This window comes from Chamaea fasciata, unplaced genomic scaffold (assembly GCF_029207755.1).
Source record: "Chamaea fasciata isolate MVZ Bird 193981 ecotype frontalis unplaced genomic scaffold, bChaFas1.0.hap1 SCAF_5, whole genome shotgun sequence".
NCBI classification, from domain to species: Eukaryota; Metazoa; Chordata; class Aves; order Passeriformes; family Sylviidae; genus Chamaea; species Chamaea fasciata.
The window spans coordinates 38,311,802-38,337,027 of NW_027094090.1; the positions used below are offsets into that span (position 1 = coordinate 38,311,802).

The following is a 25,226-nucleotide window of genomic DNA, read 5'->3' on the forward strand; positions in this document are numbered from 1 at the left end:
AACATCAGCGTACTTTGACTATAGGAGAGCTGAATCCACTTCTACAGTTTAATTCCATGGAGTTATTTAAAGTTCTAAAGCTGTCAAGAAAGCTATGACAAATCAGCTGGTGATCCACCTGCAAGAATATGGGAAGAAATAGAGTAGACCAAACAAGTTCTATTTTTCTGTCTTTTCATAAAGAAGGAAAAAGTCTGTGGCAAAGGTACTCAGGTAGCAAAGGAGTCCTTAGCAGGTGAGCATGGACTTAAGTGGTGATACTTTTGTGAGATGGAAAGCAGATGATGGTTCTCTGGGTTAGGCTGTGGACTGGGAATTGCATCTGTTTTCCCATCCTGGCTCTGCCACAGATTTCCTTGATGAAATAAGCAAGCTAAAAAAATAATAATAAAGCAAGTTAATAGCTTTGGCCTCTGTTTTATCTCTTCACAAATGGAATTCTGACCCCTTCCTCTCCTAAGTGTCTATGAGGTTAAATAATAGGATATTTATCAAGTAAGCTTATTTTTTTTTTATGAAAAAGCTGCAGTTTCAACATCTTCAAGCAATATTCTCAGCAGAGAAAGACTCTTAGTTATTATATTTACTCACACAGTGGTGCTATCATGCATCTGTGCTTTTTCTTAGTGATATCATCCCACGGCAGTGAGAGGTTTGGGAGGTTCTCTACAACTCCTGTTCTCTGGAGTGAGAAAAGAGGTCACAGACACCCTGCAAAAGGGAGCCAGGGCTGGCTGCCAAAGGCCACAGATACCCTCCTGTTGTGTGGCACCCCCTGCCAATCTCCACTTCTATGAGCTCCCTCTGCCTGCTGGGACACCTCAGTAAGGTGTGAGAAGCTCTTGGGGTGCACTCCTCCTTCAGTGTGAGGGGAAGGTGTCCCTCTTTTCCTGCCCTAAGTCAACCTGGTTCTGCTTGTGTGTGTGCTGTAGGTGTTACCAAATGCTCCATGTACATACACACCTTATGAAATGCCTTCATCCTCTCTTTTTATGCCCTTCTCCTTCCTTATTTTGGAGGATGTAATTCAGCTGGTCCTCTTGAACCTTTTGTTGATAACTGTCATTTTTGTGTTGCCTGTTGCTAAGTATTTGGTGCTGCTCACTCTCACTGTTCCTCCCTCCTCTTTAGGCAAAGAAAGGGCATAGCATATTTCCAGAATATATGTACTCTGATTCCAGTGATAAGACTACTGTGCATCTGGTGCTCTGTCTCTGTGCACATCAGAGCACTTTGAACTGTAGGCAAGGGGGCAAACGAGCTGTTCCTGGGCAGTGGGACACAATGATTACTGCGTAAAGTCTTACAGAGGCATCAGCAAGCATAGAGGCACAAGCGACGCCCTAATTTAATCCCTACTCCAGTGCAGACAAATGTCTCTTCTATCACTTTCTCTTAGGCAGCCCCAGAGTATGAACGTTGTTGACAAGGCATGCGTGGAGGTAGAAATGTGGTGAGAGGTGGAATTTTGGTAGATGTGATTGATTTATGACAGGAGTTTCCTTTACAGTCATAAGGGGAATTTTGCTTGGTCACAGCAAGTTTGAACCCTCATGAAACAGCCTGAATCATTTGAAGCTAAAATAAAACAGAGGATGGCAGGGGGAGGGGCATGACCGTTAGGGGAAAAAAAAAAAAATCAAAAAACACATAAAAATTGTTTCCCTTGGTGCTGACTTCTTAAATGGGAATGTGTTCCAGAATAGTTCTGCTGTGTAAGCCAGCATTTGTTTTAAGACTTTTTATTGTCTTTTTTCCTCTCTTCTCCCTCTTCCCCTTGTCCTCCTGCTCTGCTCTGCAGATTTACACAGACTGGGCTAACCACTACCTAGCAAAATCTGGCCACAAGCGGTTGATCAAGGATTTGCAACAGGACATTGCAGATGGAGTTCTGCTAGCAGAAATCATCCAGATCATCGGTAAGACCAGGGCTGAGGGAAGCACTGTGAGCCGACTCCTTGCATGGGGGAATGTATAATTCAAGTTGAATGTATTTCGCAATAAGATGAACCCTGAATAATACAATTTGACTGGGTCCATATGTCTCTGATATTTGTGTGGTTCATCCTTGTCTTAATTAAAAAATATGTTTATGTGAGCATGTTTGGAAGTTGCTGTTTAACCATACTTTAAATGGCCAGAACTGTATCTTACACACTTTGAATTGTCAGAAATGAATGCTCCATTAAACCATATGTCTCCCATGTGTGCATTTTGTTAGTTGGAGTGGCTCATACTTTCTGGGATGCCTTGAAACTGTATCCTGACCCTGCAAAGACAATTGTGGAAGATTTCATGTCAGCAGTTATTTTGCAGGGGCTGAAGAATTAGCAGCGACCTCCTTCGCACTTCCCCCTTTGCATGATTTGGCATATGGAAGCAACTGCTGCTAACAAGAGTGTTGTTACTGTACGACTGAGCTTTACTTAGAAAGGAGCTCTCTGTCAACAAAACCCTCTGCATTTTATTGCTGTGCCTTTTCTGCTTTTCTTCAGTTTGTTTTTTTTTTTTTTCTGTTTTGATTTTTAGGCTTGAGTTTTTCTTCTTTTTTTTATTTTTTGACCAGGGGCTGGAAAGGAAAGTTTTATCTCATTGTTTACTTTTGCTTTTCCCCTCACTGTTTTTGTTTAGCAAATGAAAAGGTTGAAGATATCAATGGCTGTCCACGGAGCCAGTCTCAAATGGTAAGAATAAAATATATTTTTAGTTTGTGTTGGCCCCACTCCACCTTCCTAAAATGCTTTTTAATAAGGATTTATAATAAATATGAATTTTCTATCCCATTTTTACCATAAAGTCCTAATTCTCATACAGGTTCCTGATACTTATTTTCCACACATACTTAATGTTTTTAACTTTGTTTCTGTGCTAACTTTGGATCTTGAGATAACCTGGCAGCAAAAACTTCATCACTTCTATTTAATCCAGAATTGCCTTATCAGACCTGTTCTTCTGAGGATCCAAATAATTTAATTTAGCTTCATTTAAAGGGCAGTAAATCCAAGAATAAATTATTAAGTGGAGTCTTTGTGTCTGGAAAACTGGTTTGATGAACAACACTTGCCAAATTGTTTTTAAATATAAATAGCCTTTTGGATTGTCCACTGTGAAGTGCAGTTAGATGAAATGACCCCCAAACTCAGAAATAGCCCTTTAGTCATATAGCTCTATGAGCTATAGCTGGCAGCTGTCTAAAGACTTTTTAATACTCTCAGACAAGAAGCATTTAGTGACTGTGATTCATATGGAGTCTTATTAATCTTTTACTGTGTTTATGGCTAGTCAACTACATTTAATATGATGAAACCTCCTTAGAATACTGTGAAAGTGACAGACAGAAAATCTGAGCCTCAGTAAAATCACCATGCATTTATTGAATCATTTACAATCCAAGTCATGTTCTCCCATGCTGAGGTCTTTGCCTTTCTGTTCACATTCAAATAATATATAAATAATGTGCATAGTTGTGTAGCTGGCAAGAATTTTGGAGTATAGTGATTTGGTTGAACTTGTATAATGGCAAACTGATGAAACTGGGTTTAACAATGGAAATGAAATAGAAAAAAAGTTCATTTGTTCAGATCATGTTTTAAAGGTGGAAGGTGTTTGCAGCTTTTTTTCTGCAAAACGTCAAAAGGTAAGGGGAAAAATTTTGAGTACTAGCGAAGTGAATAATGGGGTCTTTTGGTTCTTACTGTTCAAAAAACGGACAGCTTTAGAATAAGTTTTTCTCTGGCTTTCAGACTTAATGAAATAGTCCATAGAAACAATATACACAATTTCCTTAATAATAGTTATTATTTTAATTACTCATATTACAGCAGCACCTAGTGGCCCTGGCTGAGAACTTTGGGAACTCTAGCACAAAACTCTAATATTACACACATAGATCAAGAGATAAGCGCTCTCTACTTTAATCATGTTAAAACTTGCCATTCCAGACAGGCAAGACAAACAAAGAGACACAAAAGCACAGGGAAGTGGTGTGATGTTCCAAGGTTATGTAAGTGGTTAGTGGCCACCTAGGCCTGCTTAGGGACCCACCGCTCTGTTGTCTAATGAGCTTCATTTCCATGAGAGAAAGAGGAGCTGCAGAGAGGACTATTCACTCTAGCAGTGTTTAAATCTCCCAACCAACACTGGTGTATGTTCCCTGTTGCGTGTTTATGTGGCACAGGGATTCTGGATTTCATCTCTAGCTCCATACAACTATGGAGGAAACGTGATCAGTGCATGCCCATGCTGAAGCGGTGCTTGTGGCTCTCCTTGCATCCGTCTTTGTCCTCCCATAAGCCCAAAGCCCATCTCTCAGCTCAGCCAGGCCAAAGAATATGTCCCAGGTGCTCTGGGTGTCTAACCAGTTGCTTTGAAAACTGCAGTGCCTAGTCATACATCAGTGTTTGCACAGTAACTGAAGTGTCACATTTTGCCACTTTAACTTCATAGTAATATATTTATTTATCTATCCTTTGACAAAATCTGTTTACTGAATAATTTTATCTCTACAGACTGATCAGATTATTTCCTGCTTTTTCACACACCAGTTCTATACTGCTGATTTCTAAACTGAGTTAGAAAATTTGAAATGTACTGAAGTTAAAGTTATTCAAACTTGTCAGTTTTTCTCTCAGAGACCCCGTGTTTTAAGCCTACTCTCCATTCATTTCCTTTAGACTCTGCACTGGTCTAACCTAGCCAAAGGCACAATTTCACCATATTTTCGGGTAATTTTATTTGGCAGTGTTCAATTTTGCTAGCCCACTCAGTTAATGGTAGGGAAATGCTCTTCTCCTTATAGCAGTGGACTCTTAAGGTGTTTGTGATATGCAGGGGGAAAAAAATATAACAGTAGTCAGAGCTAGTTTGAATGTTCTATGTTTGACACACACCAGTATGTAGCAATATGTCCTGTCAGAACTTGCTAGAACATCAGCCATCAAACCAGTCAAAATACTCCCAATAACATTTGTTAGCCTTTCATTCACTGCTCTAATTTAAAAAGTTTTAGTTAATAAACCTCAAGAATCCCACTACACTCTTCTTGCACATGTGTTTTCATAATCCTTGCTGTCATAACTTGCAATTAGGGGGAAATGTTTTCTCTATTCATCTGCCATTTGATACCCTTTCTAGGAGGCCTTTGATACCAATTTTCAGGAAGTCTAAGATATTTTTTTAGCTTTAAAAAAGCTAGAGAACACTGACATGGATTGTCTGCTGTTGGAAATTCTTGATACTCTCTGTGGATATTATTGATGCTGGTTCATGATCAATCACTACCAATATTCCCAAGTTCTTTTCCACTCATAATTTGGTCGTCTTCTTGCCAGTGGCATCATCTTTCAAATGATTTTTGAGGTATCTCAATTCAGTTACCTTAAATTATAAACATATTTTAATGTTTATTTTAAATGTATATAAAATACTTGGGGTTTAGCTTTCGTTTAGTTAGTTCTATTGCAATGTCTTACACCCTATGCTCATTTTGGCATTGATATATAAAACACTTGCAGACAAGTTGAATTGGCTCCATAGGTCCAAGTTCATAAAAACTAAAAACTTGTGAAACCCAATAGCACCCAGTTTCTGCATAGTTAGCTTTACCAGGATTCATTATGTTCACCCATTTGATGTTGCAAACAGAACCTGAGAATCTGAGATGTACTGGGGGATAAATTATTCCATATTCAAATCTCATGAGCTTTAAATAAATGAAAGAGAATTGGAGAGGTTCACTTGTTTGCTGGATTAGTCTACTGTGGTGAATTTTTCTTATTGTTTTCATAAATATAATAAGGATTTAAACCTCTATGTATTACAGCATATGTTGTCTGTCTGTAGTGTCATATGGAGTCTTGCCTATTTTTCCTTACAGCTATGCTTTCAAGCAGCAATATAGAACTTCTATTCTTTCATCATCTCTTTGAATCCCTTCAATGGAAAATAATGCCACATGAGTTTCTATCTTTTCCTTGTATGATATATTCCATAAGTCTATCAATTAAGGACATTTCATATCATCTTTATTTAGAAAAAAATGGGATTTCAAGGGTTTACCTTTTGATAAAATCTAAAGCTAATTCCTTTCTGCTTCTTTATAATCCATTTGTCTCTTTAATTTCTGTTTCAATTTCCTCCATCATTAGAAAAAGCGAGATAGCCTACTGGGTAGAAAATATGTTATAAAGCTTTTATTTAATTATTCCAAGAGAAAGCATTCAGGAGGTTTGGGGTTTTTTTCTCCTCCTGAACAAATGATAAATATAATAGAAAATCTCCAGTGTTTTGGCTTTTAACACATCACATCAAACATACAGTAAGCACACAAAACATACCAATTCAGTCCATCCAGGTGTAGTTGGAGAAAATGCAAGAGAATCAAAAAGTGTTGAACTGAAGATCCTTTAATAGTGATGTTTTCAGTTTTTTCCCTAGTGACTTTTACAAAACTCATATTTTTTTTCTTTCCTCATGCAGTTTAGAGAGCTGTCAGCAGTACAAATCGTAAAATAAATTCAAAGTTGCCAAAAAATTTTAGTTTATTGCACTTCAAGCTGATTTTTCCTTCAGAGATTAATGCTGCCTTAGTAGGTGTTTTTTCTTAGAATTAGCTTTTGCTGCTTCCCACAAGAAGTGTCTCTGGCAATACCCATCTAGGTACAAAAGCATCCTTAATTTTTGTTGGTAGCAGGGGGTTTCTCATAGTTATGATAGTGCTGGAGAGACCTTTCTCATTAAAGAGTGTCCTAGCATTGTTGTATGCACTTCATGAAGACTATTTTTTCTTCCATCAGTCTGATCTTTGACACACTTTTCTACCAGTTTATAAAACCAAAGGTGTGCATCAAAGGTTATTTGTATTGTTTAGAATACAGAGATGCTGCAGTCCCACAGAGACAGTTTAGTTCACTAAAAATACAGGTCTTGTTCATCCTGGAAATCAGGGAGTGGAGAAGAGATGCTCAAATTGATAAGAATCTTTAGTAAAAAGCTTTTAGTTATCAGAGTTAGCACCAATTTTGGGTGACCAGCAGTATATTTAATAAAAGTGTGAATTGGTGTGACTATGTTTAGAACTATATAAGATCATTTCTACACCATAGTACTTGATTTCATTGATAATACCTTTAAAAAGACACTAATGAATTAAAAATGTTTTGTAAAAAAGACAGAAAAATGCCAAAAATGTTGCTTTTTTCTATGAGACTGAAGAAAAGTTGTGTATGTTAACAAGAGGAAGATGGAATAGGTGAATCAGTCTCTTCTTAACCAGGGAGCTTTTTCTGTGACAGAGAAAGTTAAAGAAGTGTGTGAAGCCCGAAGACACACTTTGGGCAGTTACATACACAGTTACTGTGTATATACTGGTAGACATTGCTTCGTAGTTTGTTGTGCTAGATGTGCTCTGTGGTGTTCCTGTAGTCCTGCGGAAGCCCATGGTAGTCTCTGCTTACATTCTTCGGTTTTTCTCTGGAGGAAGAGAAGCTTGCAAGAGGATGGGGTGCATGCAGATCTCTTCTTAACAGGGAGTCAGCCTGTGGACGGGATAAATGCATGGAAACTACAATGGCTAAATGTGCCATGTGTCCTTCAGACTTCCTCTGACAGGGATGTGCTGGACAGACATGTCTGTGTACAGCAATGCCAGTATCCAAGGATGAGAATATCAGCATGATATTCTGTATCTAAAAATTGTTTGTGAAGAACAGGATAATTGTGTATAAAGTAAGCATTGAGGGTTCTACTAAGGATCACTAATTCCATGTGAAAATGTGTATGGTATAGTTGTGTATAGCTCTTTGAGGAATGGGAAGTCTGAAAATATCACCCCTATGTTCATTGTCAAGTGGGCCCACGTGAGCTCTTCCTGCCTGCACAGTTTTGAACTGTGAAAGAATCTCCTTGCTTTGCTGGTGCAGTTGTTGATGGCATTGACTGTATGGATTCAAGGTAAACTTTCTGTGCTTTGGAGCAGCTTCAGGTGCTTTGGAGCAGCTTCTGGTGAGCCTTCCATGCAAGTGTGACAGATTGAAATACATACAGAAATTTGGCTGGGTGAAGAGATATGGTCCCTTGGGAAACTGGGAATTCAATCTCAGTTTTGAAAACTAACACCAGCTCCTTTAATGTGTGGGCCAGTTTCTTCCTGCATTGACACCTATATGACCCCTTTGACATCTGTACTGACCCCTTTTTTTTTTAAATTCAGACCATATTGTGCACACTTTTGTGCAGCCTCAAGCCAGGTTGTTGTCCAGCTGGGAATTTCATGAGAACATTTTGCCCTCAGTGTAGACGAGCCTGTCCCTGAAGTTAGCAAACTCCCATCAATTGCATTTCTTCCTTGGACTTTTTCAGTAGTGGCAGAAGCATCATGATCCCTATTTGGGAAAATTGGGTTGTGGTAATGCACAGTTTATATGTTCTTTGGTGTCCCACTGCACAAGGATTTACTTACCTGTTAATTACACATTTCTGAATCCAACTCTGATGGTTTGGCAGAATTAAGTTTCATGCAATAATTTTTTGGTGGGAACTGTGGGTTAAATACACATTAGAGTCACACTGGTAGCAAGCACTTTTCGCAGTCTCTTTTCTCCTGTTTTGCAACGCTGGCAGCTCTAGGTGGAAGAGGAGACAAGGCTGATATAGCTCCATTATGATAGGATATAAGCAGATGTTTCTCCGTGAGGGAAATGACACTCCTCAACCTGATACATATTCAGATTTTCCATTTTCTGATGACACTCTCAAGTGTATATTTTTTACTTAACTAGCTGTGCTTTGTGAATTTCTTCACTAGGTAGGTGATTTACATTAAACTTATAACCTTTCTGGGATTCCCAGAACCCAAGGGCCCAATACTGTCAGCCAGGAACATGTCCTAACTAGCTTTCTGAAGATGCTTTCTTGGATAAGTCATCTCATTTCCTTGGTAGGTTCAGGGTGTGATTTTCTTTTTGTCCTCAGCTGTTTGTGGGAAGACTTTCTTGAGTAATATTTGACACATCCAGACACTTGCAATCCACTTTTCAGTGTACAACGTACAAGGTGGCTTCAGAGCATTTGTAATTTGTTTGGCATTCAGTGAATGCCAAAGCCAACTATCATTGAAGTCTCCCATATTTGAAACTCTTGAATCATGAATGATGAGTGCAGGACAAAATTTTAGAGGCTGAACTTGAGGATTGGAGCCTCCTTCTTTGTTTTAGACATCAACAAAGCCATTTTATAAACTTCTGTATGCCTTGCAGGAGACTCATGCCTTTTTTATTTAAAAAATTTTCTGGCAAAAAGCAATGTGTGTAGGTATATCTACAGTGAAAATTTGCAAATAGATAATGCAAATTGAAGGATAGTTACAGGAAGTAACATCTTCTTTAATGGGGGCATTGAAGTTTATTTTTTTGTTCACAGATGAAATTGACTTGACATAATGATTAGAGTGAAAATGAAAAAGAGTGTATCAAGACTAGAGATATGTGTAACCTCAAAAGAAAAAAGATAAAGGGAACAATGAGGGTCTGCATAAGCATACATTTTGGGAATAATTCACTATACAAGTGAAGAGACTAAAGAAAGGAAAGGGAAAATTTTCTGTAAAGGCAAGGTTAAAGGTAATAATGATGGTTGAATCTCAGGGTTGTAGATGTTTGAATTCTTGTTTCAAGTTTTGCTGATAAGAGATTATAAATATTATTAACACAGCCAGTTTGGGTAAAATGAGAGGCAAAGTGGTTTAGCATAGAACTGGAAGAGGAGGAATTCCAAGTGCTTTTGTAAACAAGCCCTAAAATTTCCAGGAACTCAAGAAATTTTAGAGAAAATATAGATGGGATGACAGCTGAACAGAGTAACAGTTGCCTTTTTGTGGTAGACCAAGCATATTTTTACTCTGAGACTACAAGAAAGTTGAGAAAAGGATGGAAGAACTGCAAGTGTCAGATTAGTAGAGAATAAAGAATGGAACACTTCATTCATCCTGCCTAACAATGTTACTGTCTTAGAAAGGAACGGGAGGAAAAGGCAACAAAATCATCTCTTTTTTTGATATGGTTTGAGTCTAGTTTGACTTTTTGTGAGACCTCTTTATTCTGCACTGAAACAAGCAGTTCTCTTTACATTTAGAACATTTGAGAACATTTAAAGGACCACAAGATTTATAATAATCTCTCTTTACAGAATAACTCAGAGTTACTCACTGTGGTATCAAGCAACGAGATACATATTCCCCTGAGTCACTCACATTTGACTGTCTGAAGCCATAAAAGAAAATTCTGCAGGAACACATCCTGAGTGTTATTTTACTAGGCTAGAAGTACATTATTCATGCAGTATAAATCATGCGCTGTTATTAACCTTTTTGTTTACACTTACAAATCCCTTGTGTAATTATTGTCTAGAATCATATGAGAATAACTCATCTAGATGTTAATGAAATAAACATGTAATGAAAAGTACATATATTGTGATGAATACTTATACAGTCTCCATGAAATCTACTGAGTCATTAGGTTATAGTTGGGTTTGCTTGGTTAGGACTGGAGTTATGGTTTTGCACACTTTGCTTCTGTTGACACAGACTACCAAACACTAAAAGATATTTTTGTTCCCTAAAGTAAGCTATTTTCCCTCAAACACCTGCCTTCCTTCTCCCTCTCCCCCCTGTGGTTCCTTGAAAAACACCTCCCCTCAATCTCAATCTGGAATATGCCACTCATGCCCCTGAGATGTGAGCATCTCATCCATCTATCTCTTCTCCCCATCCCTCAGCTGTGTTTGTCAGGAACATAAATTGATGAGAAACTTAAACTGCATTGAGAAGTGATGCAGAGATTAAATGCTGCTGTATGCTTGAAAACTAATGAGTGATGTACACTTTGAAGTATTTATTGTTTGAAGAGGTGTAGTTTACAGTCTCTCCATTTCACCCATTTGTAACTAGCCTTCCATGCTCTTCAATTTTTAGTTGTTTTTTTTGTGGTGGTTCTTTTTTTGTCCCTCAAAAATGTCACGTGAGCATTCCCTGGAGTTTGGAATAGAACAAATATATATAAGGAATGTATATGCTTAGACAAAGAGGTGAGGAATAAATGGCCTTGAAACCTTCATTAATAGCAATACACTGAAAAGTCTTAACATAAATATGCTATTAAAATACATACACCCAAATTGACTATGACACACATTCAGGAAAGCACCTGTGGTTATAAGACATTAACAGATTTTTTTTTCCCAGATAGCAGCAGCAGATTACAGTAAATTTGTCTGCTTCATGATGGTGTATTTTTATCATCTTCTATAGGGCAAGTATGTTATAAATACCAGGAATGTCTAGAATGTTTACTGAATTTAAAAATAGAGAAGAAAGTGTGTGATATTTAGCTGAACAGCAAAAATGCATATTTAAACTGAACAAGAAAAGAAACGATGTATCTGAAGTGATTTTATTTAACAGTATAACCAAACAAGGCTTTCTGGTAGCATTGAGATTTTGTCAGCTTTCTAGACTTTTTCAAATGTCTGATTATTTTTGAACTGTGGCAAAATGCCAGTTCTCTTATAGTTATGGTTGAGGACTTCTATTTAAGTATTTTCTAACCCCTCCCACTTCTGGTTAGACTTTTGTAATTTTAAGTGCTGTATGTTATTTAGAGAAGGTTATTCTGTGTCTGTGGAGCCTTGAGTTTCCTCGGAAAGGTAGACTTTTCACAAAAGAACATTTCTTAACATTCAGGTGAGGTACCCAGGCCTTTCACTCATCCTTCTTCCTAAAATAATCTGCCATTGCCTCTCCTGACAATGGAGTACTCTGAAGCTTCAGTAACATGCAGTTGTTACTGAACATGTTTCTTGAGAAACAGTGTGAGCATGTGTTCTAGTGTGTGGCTCACACACATGGCCATGCATCTCTGTGAAGTACCTTGTGCAGTTCTGATTGAACTCTCAATGATTGTATTCACTTCCAAAGGTATTTAAGCCACTCTAGCTCTATTGATTTGTGAATCAATATTTGTGGGAGCTTTCAAATTCTTGAAATTTTTGTATTATCTGGACATCTGTGAGAGCACGAGTTGGCCACTCTTCTACAGATTTGCCAGAACTAGTACCTCTGTTCCTTAGGGTAAGTCCAGATTAAGTTTAGAGAAGAGCTACTAGACAGATTTTCAGAATTAAGCACTAACATCTGCAAACAATAAATGAGGGTACACACCAAGTATGAGTATCATCAGCTTTTACTTTATTGGACTGGGAAATGCAACTACTAGGAAGATGTTTTAATGGAGATAGGGGGACTGTGCAACTGTCTGTGGTGTAATGTGTAAAACAGCAGAGGGTGCCAGAAAGCAACAAGTTGTGGCTTCCATTGTGATTAAAGCAACTAGCAGTGTTAGGGTGGAACAGGGTTTGCATTGTGAATGTAGCTGCAGAAGGGAAGAAAGAAGACACCCTTCTTGTAATTTTAGCCACTTAGATATGTTTAAAATGAAAATAAACACTATCAACAAATGATCAAGCTTTTGGAGGTATTGTGTGGTATATTATGCCTAGGTTACAGTACTGGTCACTCAATCATTTGTTAGCCACTGTACATACCTGGTATTTAAAAGTTTGGTCTTACAGAAAAGAGACTGCAAGACATGAGGCTAATAAAGTAACACAGAATGTCTTAGCAATCTTCCTGTTAATTACAGACTAATGTGGCCACAAAAACTATTTTGTCTTATTCCATTTTAAATTATGATGCACATTAGAAAGTTTTTCCAACCTCATCCGCTCTCCTGTTACAAAGTAAATATCAAAAAATTTGCTTCCTCAAAAAGTTTGAGTTTTTTCGGCAGTATTGCGTTACTTCCAGAATATAATACAATTAAAATGTTAGAAAAGGAAGCGAAAAAATTAAAGTAGGTGCATATTGAAACTACTCTAATCTGTCCAGCTGTATTTTCTCACTCTGCCCTTGATCTTTGCTGGAACAGAAGCTGCCTACATCTGCTGTAGCTTAGTGTGAGCCTCTTTTATGGAAAGAATGCCAAATCTGCTTGATTTTACAATGTCTTTTACATATTCACCATTTTGGAGTCTCTTGACTTTTATGCACACTAACCCGCCTAAACTTGTGCTTTTATTTGCCCTTAATTATATTCCAAGAACAAACTCCTCTTTGAGCCCTGCTGCAAACCCCTTCCACTTGCAGCCTCTCCCCAATGTGCTATTGCTGGCACATGTGACTAGCACACAGCAGTGCTCCATCGGGTCAATATTCCCTCTCTGAGAAGTAGAATGTGAGGGGTCACTTAAAAAGAAAAAATTGACCCTGGCATCTTTTTTTTTCCTTCATTCTCCTTCTCTTACCCCAATATCTGAAGTTACCGTGTTAGTGAGTTAGAATGTACTTCTTTGCCTGCTCTTTTAGTATATATTTATGCACTACTGTTGTAATCAATCACTATATATTCCATGAAATGTCAAAACGAAATGTGCTGTATTTGTCAGAAAATATCTCGTGTCCTTCACAATCATGTCCACAGCCGTGGGACCAGATGGAGAGTAGTCAGGGCTTTTTCACTCATTGAAATAACTGCTCTGCCAGCCTTTTCCTGCTGTCAAGAGCCCATGGATCAGACTGCTCTGAAGTGGCACCAGATAGTATGAGACAATTGAAATTCTGTGTTAGTAGAGATTTTGACAAGCTCTGAACTAGACTTAAATACTAATGGTAACTCTAAATATAAACTTTATTACGGCTGGTGACCCTATTATAGGCAATGCTATTAAGATACAGATGGGTAAATTGGCTTAAATTAACTGTAGAACAAGCAAGTTATCACAAAGACGCTTATGTCAACAGCATTAACTAATCTCTTTTCATGTAAAGGCTTTTGATCAAGTTAATTAAAATATTAACACAATCTCCTTATTTTTTTTATGTAACTTGTCTGTTTAAATCCACTATGGCCTGCAACTTAATACATAAATAGTTAGAATACAGTACAAGTATTTTTGTTTCAGCAGAAATAAATAGTATAAATATAAATATAGTAATCTATTTGGCAGCTTTCTGATGTGCAGGAATTATTTGAAACACTCCTAGTCTGAGGAGTCTGCTGACCATATGATCAACAGATGACCACATAACATATATCAGAGGTATACTTATTTAGAGTTGAACTTACTTTAAATTGGTCCAGCGTCTGGATATGTATTAGTCTGGGTAGGGTTCATTTTCAGTGTCTTTCCAAAATACTTTTTTTTGTTGTTGGGACAAGGTTGTATTCAATCTCACGAACTGACCACAAATATTTTTTGCCTTTTTGGTAGTTTATATCAACTTAAAGCACTTGTTTACCTATGTGGTTCCTAGCAACTCTTTCAGGTGGCATCCAGACCAACACCAAACCCACAAAGTTCTGAAAGGTGCTTCTGAACAGTCTTCCTGAAAGAGAAATACATTTGTATTTTAGCTTGTAGCTTTTGGTAGTCTTTAATTCTACAACAATCAGATTGTATTTTGTTTAGGCTTGTATTGGCAGCTAATTAGAACTTTGTCTGGATTATTCATACCTCTTGATTCTTCAGTGTTTCTCTAGAATTACAGTGGGAATGTACAAATGGCTTTTTCCTCTAGGGAAAAAAAATAAATTAAAAAAAAATTTAAAAACCACTAGAATTTTCTTTGTCCCTTGGTTTCCACACTTAAGTACTGAGACCTATTTGCATGTAATAGTTCATATATATTTTTTTACGTAAATAGTAGTTCATGGAGTTAGATAATTACATTCTTCTATATTCTAAATGTACACATAACTAATTAACCAGCATCCCAGCCTTGTGAGCTGTTTTTCCTATCACACAGATTTTCTCAGTAATTCCTCCCAATAACAACTTTGAATTAGATGTTTGGGTTTTTTTCTTTTCCTAAGAGCTCTTTCTTACTTCATGGGCAGATCAGCAGTAACACTCCAGGGTAAACATATGTGCAAGGGTGTTTTCACAGTTCTTGTATATATAAAGCTTCTATTTGGATTTCTTGGCATAAACAGTTTTGAAAGATTTAGATTGTTGCATCATATGAATTAATGTATTTGAAGATATGTGCCCCCTCTAAAGCCCCTCTAAAATGCTTAATTTTTTCACATAATACTGGCAGTATTTTGGAACTTTAAAACTCTCGGAATTTAACAATTTAAAAAATTAAATTAACAGTTTAAAAAATTGTTTCCTCCTACACTTTACACTTCATTGGCTACAACTGGAAGTGATGTGACAGCAAGCCCTAAGTGCTTGTTAAGGCTTCATTTTATAGGCTTGAGCACTTCTGATATTTCTCTTAAAGCATTTGGGTGAGAAATCAAGAAAAAGAATCTGCCCCTGTTGAGCTTACAAGCAGATATCCCACTGCCTTCTGTGGTTCCATGTGCCTTAATTATCTCTGGCTGAGAATCTAGACACAAGATCTTGTGAAAGTGTGGAAAATTCTTACCATAGTTATGAGAAAATGGCAGAGATAGGCAAGTATGAAAATTGTTTAGAAGCGTGGCATGAAAACATGTACAGCATGGGCTCATATTCCTATGTATATTATGCTAAACATGGTTTGAAATGCAATGCTCAGGTACACTAGCAAAAGTGAAAGCCTGAAATGAGACTCTTGTATTATCCCTGTGGGAGTTAAAGATGCCTGGTTTAATCTGAATGGTTTTAATAACCTGTGATGTCAATTCTCCATCAGGTTTTCTTGTCTTTTTCTTTAGGGCTTTAATCAATTTGAGTAAGTAATATGAAAATTAACGTAGAGGAAAACTAGTAACTTATGTTCTCTCATGCATATATTCCCAAGGACATTAGGTTCCAGCTGGAGGACCAGCCACATAACCTTAGTCCTACAGAAAACTCTGGGCTGTACTTTTAGAGGTTGCTAATAACAAGTATTTTTAATCACTTTTCTTTTGATGAGCTCAGTGTTCTACAAATACTCTATGTTCTATAAATTCTATAACTATTCCCAGGGTAATATGAAAAATATATCTAATTTAAAAAACCTTAGAATGTTCATGAAATCAAAAGGCCAGATGGATAGGAGCAAGCTGTTAGTGTCTCTCCTGCACAATCTGTAGCATTATAGCTTCTAGTGGAGTCAAGAGGGAGGGTTCAGAAAGCACGCAGTGCATCTGGATGGATTCCAGAGACAAAGTTCAAGAGATGAAGTGCAATGCCTCATAGTTTACTTGTTTACTTATTTTTTAAAGGATTCATTCCACCACTGGTTGTACTGGCCTTATTTTTAAAAGCTGCTTTTTTGAGTGAGCTGAATGAAGTTGCTATGCACTAAGTAGTGGTGAAGGAGAGAACTGGAATTCTTTCAAAGGTTTAATTAAATCTAATAAATGAAGACTCTGTTGTAGACTCTCTTTTGACCTAATGGAGAGAACCTCCTGTGTTTCAAAGAAGCGTGCTTTTTCACATTACCCTCCAGTTTTCAGAAGTTGCCAAGTTCCATAAATATTTAGACACTGGTACCTTGCTGACTCAGAAGTTTTGCAAAATTAAAAAAAAAAAAGATTGTAAAAAGGTTCACTAGAGTAGAGCATTGCTTTAAGAAATACTGTGCTTAAACAGAGTTCTTTTTATCATTGCCTCAAAAAAAGGTCCTCCCAGGGGAGTATTTATCTTCAATTTTGTGTTCTTAGTGCATGTGTAAGGCTCTTTCATGGTGGTGGTGGCCTCAGGCCTATAGAGATGAGAGTCCTGAAGTAGCAAGTTACTTGCAGACACTGGAAGAGAAGTTTGCCCTGTCTTTTCTTTTGATCCATTTTGCTGTGCAGCCATATTTAGCTTTCTAAGAAATTTGTGAAACATATTGAAATACATCCATGGTTTTCTGGTTCAAACCCAGTACTCTATTCCAATCAAAAATCCAAAATTTCTTCTCACAGTATCTATTATAGTAGTGCAAAAGCATTTCAGAAATTGCCATTACTGCATTTTGTGCTTTACAATGTCTGCAGCAGAGACTACTGTATAAAAATGGGGAGAGCAATTGCAGGCAAGACAAGAAACAGAAAGGAGAGTGGGTGAAAAAGTAGAGAAGTAAGCTCACACCATTATATAGATGATCAGAGCAAAATTTTGCATTCTTCTCTTATGTGGCGGAGGGTTTTTGGTGTTTATGGATAGAACATTTTTTGGTTTTATGTGAAAATGACCAGCAGATGTTTATAATGATCTGTTTGGCCATTTAAAAATTATGATTAAGATTGTTTTTTATTTAGGATAACTAAATTATTCATTAACTTCCTGATGTGTACAGACAGAAACAACCAAACAAATTGTATTCTGTATTTTCCATTGCAGAAATTATCTCACATTCACTCTCAGGTTTCCAAGCTCCAAGTGAGGGGCTAAGTAAAAAATTTGCAACACCAATTGTCGCTTTTGTGTTCCTGACAGGGCTGACAGTAATTCATGCCAGAAGGGATCCAATTCCCACTGTACCATTTTCTTAAAAACAATACACACCCCAGCTCATGCTTTGACCTCAGTAGTGACCTCATACATTCTTTTATCAGCAGGTCAGTACATACGTCTGTTGAATTCTCCAAGTACTTGAGAAGTTAATTTGTTTTCGCATTTCTGGGTTTACTGGTCATATTTCGTGTTTGGACTGCATGTTGGAAGAATGTGATGTGCATGTTCCTTAATGTCTGTTGGTAAAGGAAGTGGAAGCTATTTCACTTTTAAATAAGATTGCCATTTTTTCCTCAAAAAAAACCTATAATTAAATAACTCCAGTATCATTTCCTAAAAATTTTTGCCTAGGAGGCCCTCTACATACCAGTAGTTATTATTCTCTAAGGTAAAATTCCCCCCAAATGCCTCCAGTAAATCAGTTTTTAATTTGCATGTATGGTCTCTTATTGCAAAGTCAGTGCTTAGTTTGGAACAGTTCTGGAATGAAGCTGCATAGTTCACTGATAGATATTTTTATTATGTGCTCCTTAAATTATTCTATTCCAAATAATGAGGAGTTTGCTACAAAAGAGTTAAGCTGAATGTGTCCTCATGTCAGTGTATTCTGCTTAACCCCCTAAAATGTGTCATAATTTTGATAGAGAAATATGGAATGTGCCTTAATCTAGGCCACGTGCAACAGCAAGTCAGCAGAATGCACGAAACATCTCCCAGCAGGACTGTTAACACCTGTTTTATCTGGGTGGGTTTTCTAACTTACACCATCTCGGGAAAGTTGACATTACCTTCCAGTGTAGTCACACAAAGTTATTCCAATAAGCTGCCATGGTAGGAGCTTGTGGGAAATAAATTACCAGAAAACAAATAACATGATTTTCCAGAGCTTGCTTATCTCTTGATTTTCACTTTCTTCCCCATTTCTATGAGGGAAACAGAATTTGTGGCAAATTTCACTCCGTCTCAGTAATCTGTGGCCAAGGAAACTATAACATGCAGCCTGCCATACGAGCATCTTCCACAGAAACTGCAAATTTACAACAGCTTCTTCAGAAGAGTCATTATAAGTTTTGTGTTACTCTGAGCCACGTTTCTTCCGATTGCATTTGCTTTCAGTGTTGGAAGAATTTATCTGTATTCTCTGCTCTTCAAAGTGTCCTTATTATGCAGTATTAGTAAAAAAATGAATTATTACATAGTAATACTTTTTGCACTTTCTTCACAAGGAATCTTGATGGAAATATTTAACTTTTAGATAGTCTGTCTCAAAATTAAAAATCTGTAATTAATTTAGTATGAATACATTTATATTTTACAAAGACATACAACTTTGAATATGCAAGGAAACAAAAAGATCTTTCTGTCACTTGTGTTTAAACTAGTTTAAACTCTACTCTCTCTCTCTATATATATAATATAATTTATATAATCTCTATATAAATAACCAGCTTGCTTGTGATAGTTCAATTATAATACTTGCAAAAGGAGCCCATTTGAGTCTATTTCACATTGTTCCCTTTGAAACCCTACTCTTAAATTTAAAAAAGAATCCTCCCTTTTAGAATACCTATGGATCAGCTATTGTAGATAACATGCAACAATACAGTGTAGTGAAAATAGTATGACAGTTTTGCAAGTAGAATTTCATGATAACTTTTCACAGAAAGCAGGTAAATCAACAACAGTGTCAAATGGAATGGAGCACATGGCATAGAACGTGCTTCTTATAATGATTGAGGTTACTGATTGGTACTTTTACAAATAACTGGAATAAATCTTACCATGTGTTATAACAAATAAATCATAGTTGCTTACTTTTTATGGATTAGATATATTTTATCCCACAAGACATGTACGATCATGAAGGCATTAGGGTCTTTTTATATTTTAATTATATGACCAGTTGCACATTTTTCTAAAGAGATCAGCAGAATTTCAGGTGTGCTGAACACCTGTCATAGTGAAGAAGAGGGAATTCTCACTACTGAATATTGTTTTAAGTGATCATTTAAGAATCACCTATACTCCCAAACAGTGCTGAACATGCAGGAGGATAAGGGCATTAGACTGGGTAATCCATTTTGGTATACCAGTTTTAATCTGGATGGTGCTTTTGACCTCTTCAGTTGGATCTCTTTTCAGTAAGTCAGCTATCAAAAATGTATTTCTGCATCCCATACTCAGCCTCAGAAAATCACAGTGCATATAGATATGTATAAAGTAAGCATGCTCATAAGTAGTGAACTTTGTTCAAGTGGAGGAAGTTCTTGACTGTTTGATGGGGTTTTTTTAGTGGAGGAGGTATTTGACATATGCCCATTTGTACATTGTGAAAAAAGCTAAATGTCCACCTGCCCAGTTTATGAAGCCTGGTTAATCAAGTCTGGTTTTGTTAAATAATCTGAAGGATAAAACTGAGGATGAAAATATGGGACTTAAGAATAGCAAACATTTTCTATTTGTATTTCTCTGTCTTATAACTTTTTTGCTCTTTGTTGTAAGGACTGGCAGAACATAAATACACACCAGTGAAACCAGCTGGGAAAAAAACCAATGAGGAACAAAATTACAAAGCAAATTGAAAATCTGGGTGTTTCCCACACAAGTGTGTTGTCAACAGGTCACAATATGTGCAATGGATGAGCCACTGGAGAACAGAAAGTGAACTAAACTTGTCCTTTTAAATCTCTGAGAAACACCTATGGGCATAGCAGGTTCTGAAAGGTTATACATTTGGCCAAAGAATAGTCTGTTTAGGTAGTGTATGTATGGGGATTAACCATATTAACCATATTTGTGAGAGTGTACATGACCAATTCTCTCACTCCTGTATGACATGGGAAGATGGGAGTTTAGGCCATTTCCACCTTGAAATACTTTTCAATGTCTCCTAGAGCATTCTGTATAGATAAATCTATATGGAAAGTTTAGTTCTCTTACCAGCACCAACATGTGCATCAAAAATGCTTTTATTTACTCATGAAGGCATCCTGGTTACTTGCCTGAACCTCTGATCTTTCTAGAGCTTGCAATTGAGCCCAGATCACTGGCACTTCACCTACTAAGTAAGCAGCCAGAATTCAAAAGCTCATGCATCTCCTTACATGACTCATTCCTGTTAAAATCAGACAAAAAGTTTTTACTTTTACATTCTTTAAATTTTAATAATTTTAAACAGCAAGTGAATTGTAAATATTTAGAGTCCAGGTCGCCACCTCTGAGGTGTGAATTTTATTTGATTGGTGCTACAGAATTTGAAAGAGAAGGACATGTAACAACAATAATATATTTTCTAATTCTACATTCATTTAAATCCTCCACAAATTGTGGAGGAAGATTCAAATGCATGTCTTTCAACTCAGGCTAATACCCTGGGGACATTTAGGAAGAAATATGCTGGTAAAGTATGTTTTAAATACAGTTATTGTTACACATACTGTCTCATACCATAATACCAATCTTGAAGAAGTACTATTTATTATTTGCAATGAAAAAGAAAAAAAAACAAAAGCACCAAATACTGAAGACCTTTGTGGAGTTTCTGTTCTCTGGAAAGTTAGTTTGTGTGTGATTCCTTGGGTTTCTGTGGAATACTATTTCCATGGATGTCCTTAATCAACCATCAGCAACATTACAGAACTGCAGGGAAAATTCTTTGCCAAATTTTATCTGGGAATTGGGTCACGATTCAAAATGTCAAAACACATACACGGAACTGTGGAAGATAGTGCTGAATGAAGTGCTAATAGAAATTAATGTTTTACTTTTGCTGCCAAAATAATCAAGAGTAATAATTTAAGAGCATATATGTATAGAAACTCTATTGTGGTTGTAATAATTTGTCACTTTTATAAAGGTTTTATTCTTCCCATTCTTCAGGAAGAATCTAGCTCAAAGAAGGCAGACAGTAACTAACTTTGTGTCTATGTGTTCTTATAAATTTAATAAAAGGGAGTTAGTCAAAGCAAGTTTTTGGTTTTTTTTAACTTCTTATACACTCAGAGAAACATAATGCTGTGTTAATCATAATTACATGTCTTCTGAGCATCCCACAATTAAATTTATTTTTGGAAGTGAAGAAAGGTCTTTCAGACAAAGGAGATGAAAACTAATCTTGGCAGCAGCAAAAATAATAGGAATAAATAGACATATTCTATGTGCTGAGTCACTGGTGAGTACATCCCACAAATGAGCTCTTCCTGTAAGTCAGCTGGGTATTAAGTACTACTGTTTATCTAAATGCAAGTCCCCCAGTCTGATTTAGTGAGTTTTTTTCTGCTGATAAATTTCAAATAGCATTCCCTCAAAAGCAGGTTACCCACACCTACGCAATATCCTATGTGTCAGCATTTTTCTAATATATCTTCTTTGCATGCCACCTAATCTATTCATATTATCAGAACTGTGACATGTCTGTTTATTTGTACATCATCATACGAACTGTATCCCTTCAAATGTCATTGTAAAAATATATTGGGGATCTGATATTTATGGTTTTAAGTATTCCAGGTGCTTTTTTCATGATGCTATGTGTATGAATACTATTATAAGAGTCAGATTCATGAGGAAAGCTTGTAAACAATGGGTTATGTAAACATAACCCATTAGGCTTAAATTAAAAAGGAACAAATAGAGTTATCTACCTGATGATGCCCAAAAATTAATTCCTAAATTATCATCATCATTGCCAAGTCTATCTTTACGCAAAATGCTGGAGCTTCATTTCAGAATTTGACATAATATCCTTGAGTTTCAATAAGGAGGTGATTAGGTTTCAGAATTCGGTTTTTGTTACCTCTGAAAAGCAATTTCATGTATTGTTGATTGACTTTCAACATGGTTAATTGAATAGCTAAGTGGCAAATATCTATATGGCAATGAAGGTTTATTATATTGGTAATTACTTATCCTACTTATAGCTGCTAAGGTTTTTAGTATTGAGGTTCTGCTATTCAATGTGCTGCATTTATTCTACTCTTTTAAATCTTAAATATTAAGTAAGAGCCTTGGAACAAAATAAATATCAGGGATTGACAGTGGTGGAGAACTTTATCAACAGCAACAATCTGATTTGGGCAACATGTACCTGTACAAGCAAATTTGCAAATCTGAGTCTCTTCTCTGTCATGATATGTAAGATTTGGAGTCAACCTGTATATCCTGAAATCTGTACTGTAATGAGCAATATCTTCTGCTACAATACCTTGTAGTTCTCATGATACAACTCACTATAATGATAAACATAATTTCTGCTATAAACTAGTTCTTTTTGCAAGCAAAATGCACTACAGAATTGTGGTCGTATGTAAGGTACAAAATTTGTCTGGTGTCTATGTTGTGTTACACCACAAAATCTTCAGGCACTGATATATAAGCAGTAGAATTCTACACAGTCAGTGTCAGCTCTAGGAGGAGTTTACCCCAGTGAATAACTACTTATATAAATATGGACTTCAGGAGTCTTGCTTGAAATCTCTTGGAACTTTTGTAATTGCAAAATTACTCTCATCTGTGAGTGAGTTTGAAGAAAAAGTGTTTAGGGCTGCTTGGGTTTGAGTTCAAAGAATAACTGCGGTTTTCCAGGAGAAGAAGTAGATAATTAAAGCAACATTTAGAGACACACTGAGAGCTCCATAATGGGACAATTTAAAGGCTAACATTTTCTAGACTGGAGTGGAAAGAAAGTGAAACTAATCCAAAAATGTATTAATGCATGTCTCGTTGAATCCCCTAAGAGTTTCTGAGAGTTGTATAGTAACTGCAGTTATTATCAGAGAGCTGACTGCAAGAGTTGTTTTCTGACATTTTCAGGGTATTATAGGCCTGTGAGTTGCCACACCAAACTTGCTCAATTCACAAGTCAAAACAAGACTTTATTATAAGGCTAACAGTGCAACCCCAGTCTATTGTCTGAAAGTTGGACACTGCTATTGCTTCATACACCCCTACCAAAAGGGTGACTTTGGACTCAGTGCTTCTGTTACACTTGGTGAACTTAGAAGCCAAACAGAATTTGCTTTGTAGTTTCACAGCATACTGAGTCATTGGTGTTAGTTGTAATGATTAGGGGTTTTTTTTCTGAGAGTTTAAGAGACATGACTTCAAAGACACGCCCTGTAAAAGTAGACATGTAGAGTAACCAGGTGCTATTTCTATAGGATATTTTTCACTAAATGTATGTGAAAATTTCGGTATTAGACTTATTATTTGGCATTGCATATAGATATTGGGATGTTTTCACATTAGGGCTTAAATATTCTTCCAGTGAACTAGGTTTTTGTTGTATTTTTGTCACCTGAACTACTGCAGCGGGGACATGCCCATTATCAAAAATTACATGATTAAACTAGAATATGCGTTAGGAAATACTGTACCAGTTATTTGAAGATGGGTGATACTGATGTACTCTACTGATTCTTCTTTCTTTTTTTCCTTTTTTTTCCCCTCCCTTTGGCTTCCGGTAAATTATAGAGCAGATTTTCCCATCTTTGAAGTGATTGATACTGCATTATGGTTGATTTGAAAGTCCAAAGACACAATCAGTTATACAACTAATAGCCCAACAAATCTTGATTTCTTTTCAATTCTTCAGGGCAGAAAAATTTCAGTTCAAAGTTTTTTCTTATGTACTTGACATTGTTTAAAGGTTGAGTAGAAGTATTCTCTTCATGTGCACTATTTTCTCAACTGATGCAGGGGTTTAATTGGAGGTCAGGGCTGAGCCAGCCCAGTGCCTTGCCACTGTCACCAGGAGTGGCACCATCCACCTTGTCCCTCCTTCCCACCTCCCCTTTCCTCTCCCAAACCACGCTTTACTCAGGCTGGGACACGCCCTCGCCTCTGCTGGCTCCTGTGCTTGTCTGGCTGCACGGAGAACTGGAATAACTGACATCCCTTTGCCTTTTTGCTGGGTGAGTTCTCTGCACGGAGCCAGCTCCTGGTGCACTCAGAGAAGCACTGAAGCCCAGCAGCATCAGGGCCCTCACACCTGGGAGGAAGAGGAGGTGAGGAAGAATCAGATCTTCCTATTTTAGCTGCAGCCAACTTGCAACTGATTTAGCTGTGTGACATCTTTATGTCTAACAAAATTACCTAGGTAATTTGGGGGTTTTGCATGGTGTAAAACTACATAAACATTTAAGAAAATAGCAGTAAATGCCTGGGTTGCTGCAGGGACTGTGCTGAGCCAGAGCAGAAGTAATCCCATTGATTTTAGGACGGTTATTCCACAATCAAAGCTGTGAAAATTGGTGACACTCACCAAACTGATTTAGGAAAACTTTATAGTAACCCCAAATTTTAGTAAATTTCATTAATTTAACCACAGACTTTGAGTTTTTGTTTTATTCTGTAATTGATTCAGTAAAGACATTGTTTATTATTTGCTGTAAATGTTAGCATGCCCTTGAAAGCAAGGTTCGAAAATGCTTTTAAAAATGTGTTTAGTAGTGTATTGTCCTTTATTGTCCTTGAGGAGAATATTTAAATATTTTCCAGGTATTTGTAAATATATACATTTGTACCCATGAATCAAGACAGTCTGTTGACTCGTAATACATATTTCTAGGGTTAGTAGTAAAAAGAATATCTATATCCTTTTAGCTACTACCATTTCCGGAGAACAGTGGCAGAACTCCAATACAGAAAGATGACAGTAGTCAAAGACTTTCCTAGGCGAGAAAAGATACTGCCAAGGATCAAGTAGCTTTCATTCATGCAGTGAATTTACCCCTTATGTTTTGATGGTTGAAAACCAC

At 36.8% G+C, this 25,226-nt stretch overlaps 1 protein-coding gene across 1 annotated transcript in view; it reads left to right on the top strand.

The window, feature by feature from the left end:
- NAV3 (neuron navigator 3) overlaps nt 1–25,226 on the top strand; it is a 252,084-nt gene that overhangs the window by 69,951 nt on the left and 156,907 nt on the right. The window contains exons 2-3 of the mRNA XM_066183294.1: nt 1,802–1,919; nt 2,632–2,684. Of these exons, the coding sequence (XP_066039391.1) occupies nt 1,802–1,919; nt 2,632–2,684 (171 nt within the window). The remainder of the gene's footprint in view (nt 1–1,801; nt 1,920–2,631; nt 2,685–25,226) is intronic.